General features: G+C 60.5%; 1 protein-coding gene across 1 annotated transcript in view; it reads right to left on the bottom strand.

Moving 5' to 3' along the window:
* The window catches only part of PARP12 (poly(ADP-ribose) polymerase family member 12), a 41,327-nt gene extending 40,218 nt beyond the window's left edge, over positions 1-1,109 (bottom strand). The window contains exon 1 of the mRNA XM_021708087.1: positions 1,035-1,109. Within this exon, the coding sequence (XP_021563762.1) occupies positions 1,035-1,069 (35 nt within the window). The 5' untranslated portion in view covers positions 1,070-1,109. The remainder of the gene's footprint in view (positions 1-1,034) is intronic.
* Between the last annotated feature and the right edge of the window lie 7 nt (positions 1,110-1,116).

Here is a 1,116-nt window from a genome sequence, read left to right as displayed (position 1 = left end):
CCTCAGCCTTCCAAGTAGCTGGAACTACAGGCGCGCGCTGCCACACCCGGCTAATTTTTTATTTATTTATTGTAGAGGTGAGGGCTCGCCAAGTTGCCCAGGCGGGTCTCGAACCCACGGGCTCAGGCCATCCACTCACCTCAGCCTACCAAGACGCGGGATTACAGGCTGAACCACCGAGCCCGGCTGGTCCAAATTCTTTAGCATAAACTTCTGTAAACCCTTCTACAAACCCCACTGCTCACTACTATGAGCCGAACAGGAGTACTAAGTGCTGGGGAGCTGCACAGCCAGGGATGAGATAGAGGAAGCCTCTGCCTCAGGGGGTTTACGGTCTAAAGGGGGCAAGGTGTGTGAGGAAAATAAACAACCCAGGTGTGGCCAAGAGAAAGAGGAAGAAAAGCTCTCAAATGGATCTCTGAGATGAGGCCTGAAGGATTAACGAGCAAGCCAGAAAGGGCACTCCCGGCAGAGCACAAGCCCACCGGAAAGCAAGGGCTGGAGGTGTTGCAGGAACATAAGGTGGCCCAGGGGCCGTGGCAGGGGGGCGGGCAGGTACCAGCAACCCAAGGGCCTCGTGGGCGGTGAGAAGGCGTTTGCCTCCGTTTTCCGGCTCGTGAGCAGGTGAACAAGGTTGAGTGAGGTTTTATCAGTTTCCTGCCGGCTGCTGGGCAGAGAAAGCCCCGGCTGTCTGGCCCCCCAAGCGAGCTCGGGAGCCCCGTGGCGTCGGGGAGCCCCACTCCAAGCCACCGCCTCCCTCTCCCTCTCCCCCCACCCCCATATGGCCACACCCAGCTGTCCCACCTGAGACAGCGCTCAAGTCACTGTTTTCCGAGAGTGTCAGGAGTCTAAAGGACCCCACTCGACCCCCAGTCCCTCACACAGGTACTCAGGAGGTGCTCAATAAATGTTCGCTGAGGTGAACGAAGAGAGCCAGGGAAAGGCCACCTCACTGAGACCTAAGACGGACCCCACGCGGGCTGGGAGCGTGGGGGCGCCGAGGTCCACCGCCCACCCCCCAGCGCGGCGCTTACCCGGCCCTCAGGACCTTGCAGGCGCCGGAGACCATGAACTTGCAGAGGTGCAGCTGCGCGCACAGCCCCTGGCAGGCCGGCG

Source organism: Carlito syrichta, unplaced genomic scaffold (genome assembly GCF_000164805.1).
Source record: "Carlito syrichta isolate Samal-C Ts95f unplaced genomic scaffold, Tarsius_syrichta-2.0.1 Scaffold130598, whole genome shotgun sequence".
NCBI classification, from domain to species: domain Eukaryota; kingdom Metazoa; phylum Chordata; class Mammalia; order Primates; family Tarsiidae; genus Carlito; species Carlito syrichta.
This window is presented reverse-complemented; position numbering and strand designations above follow the sequence as displayed.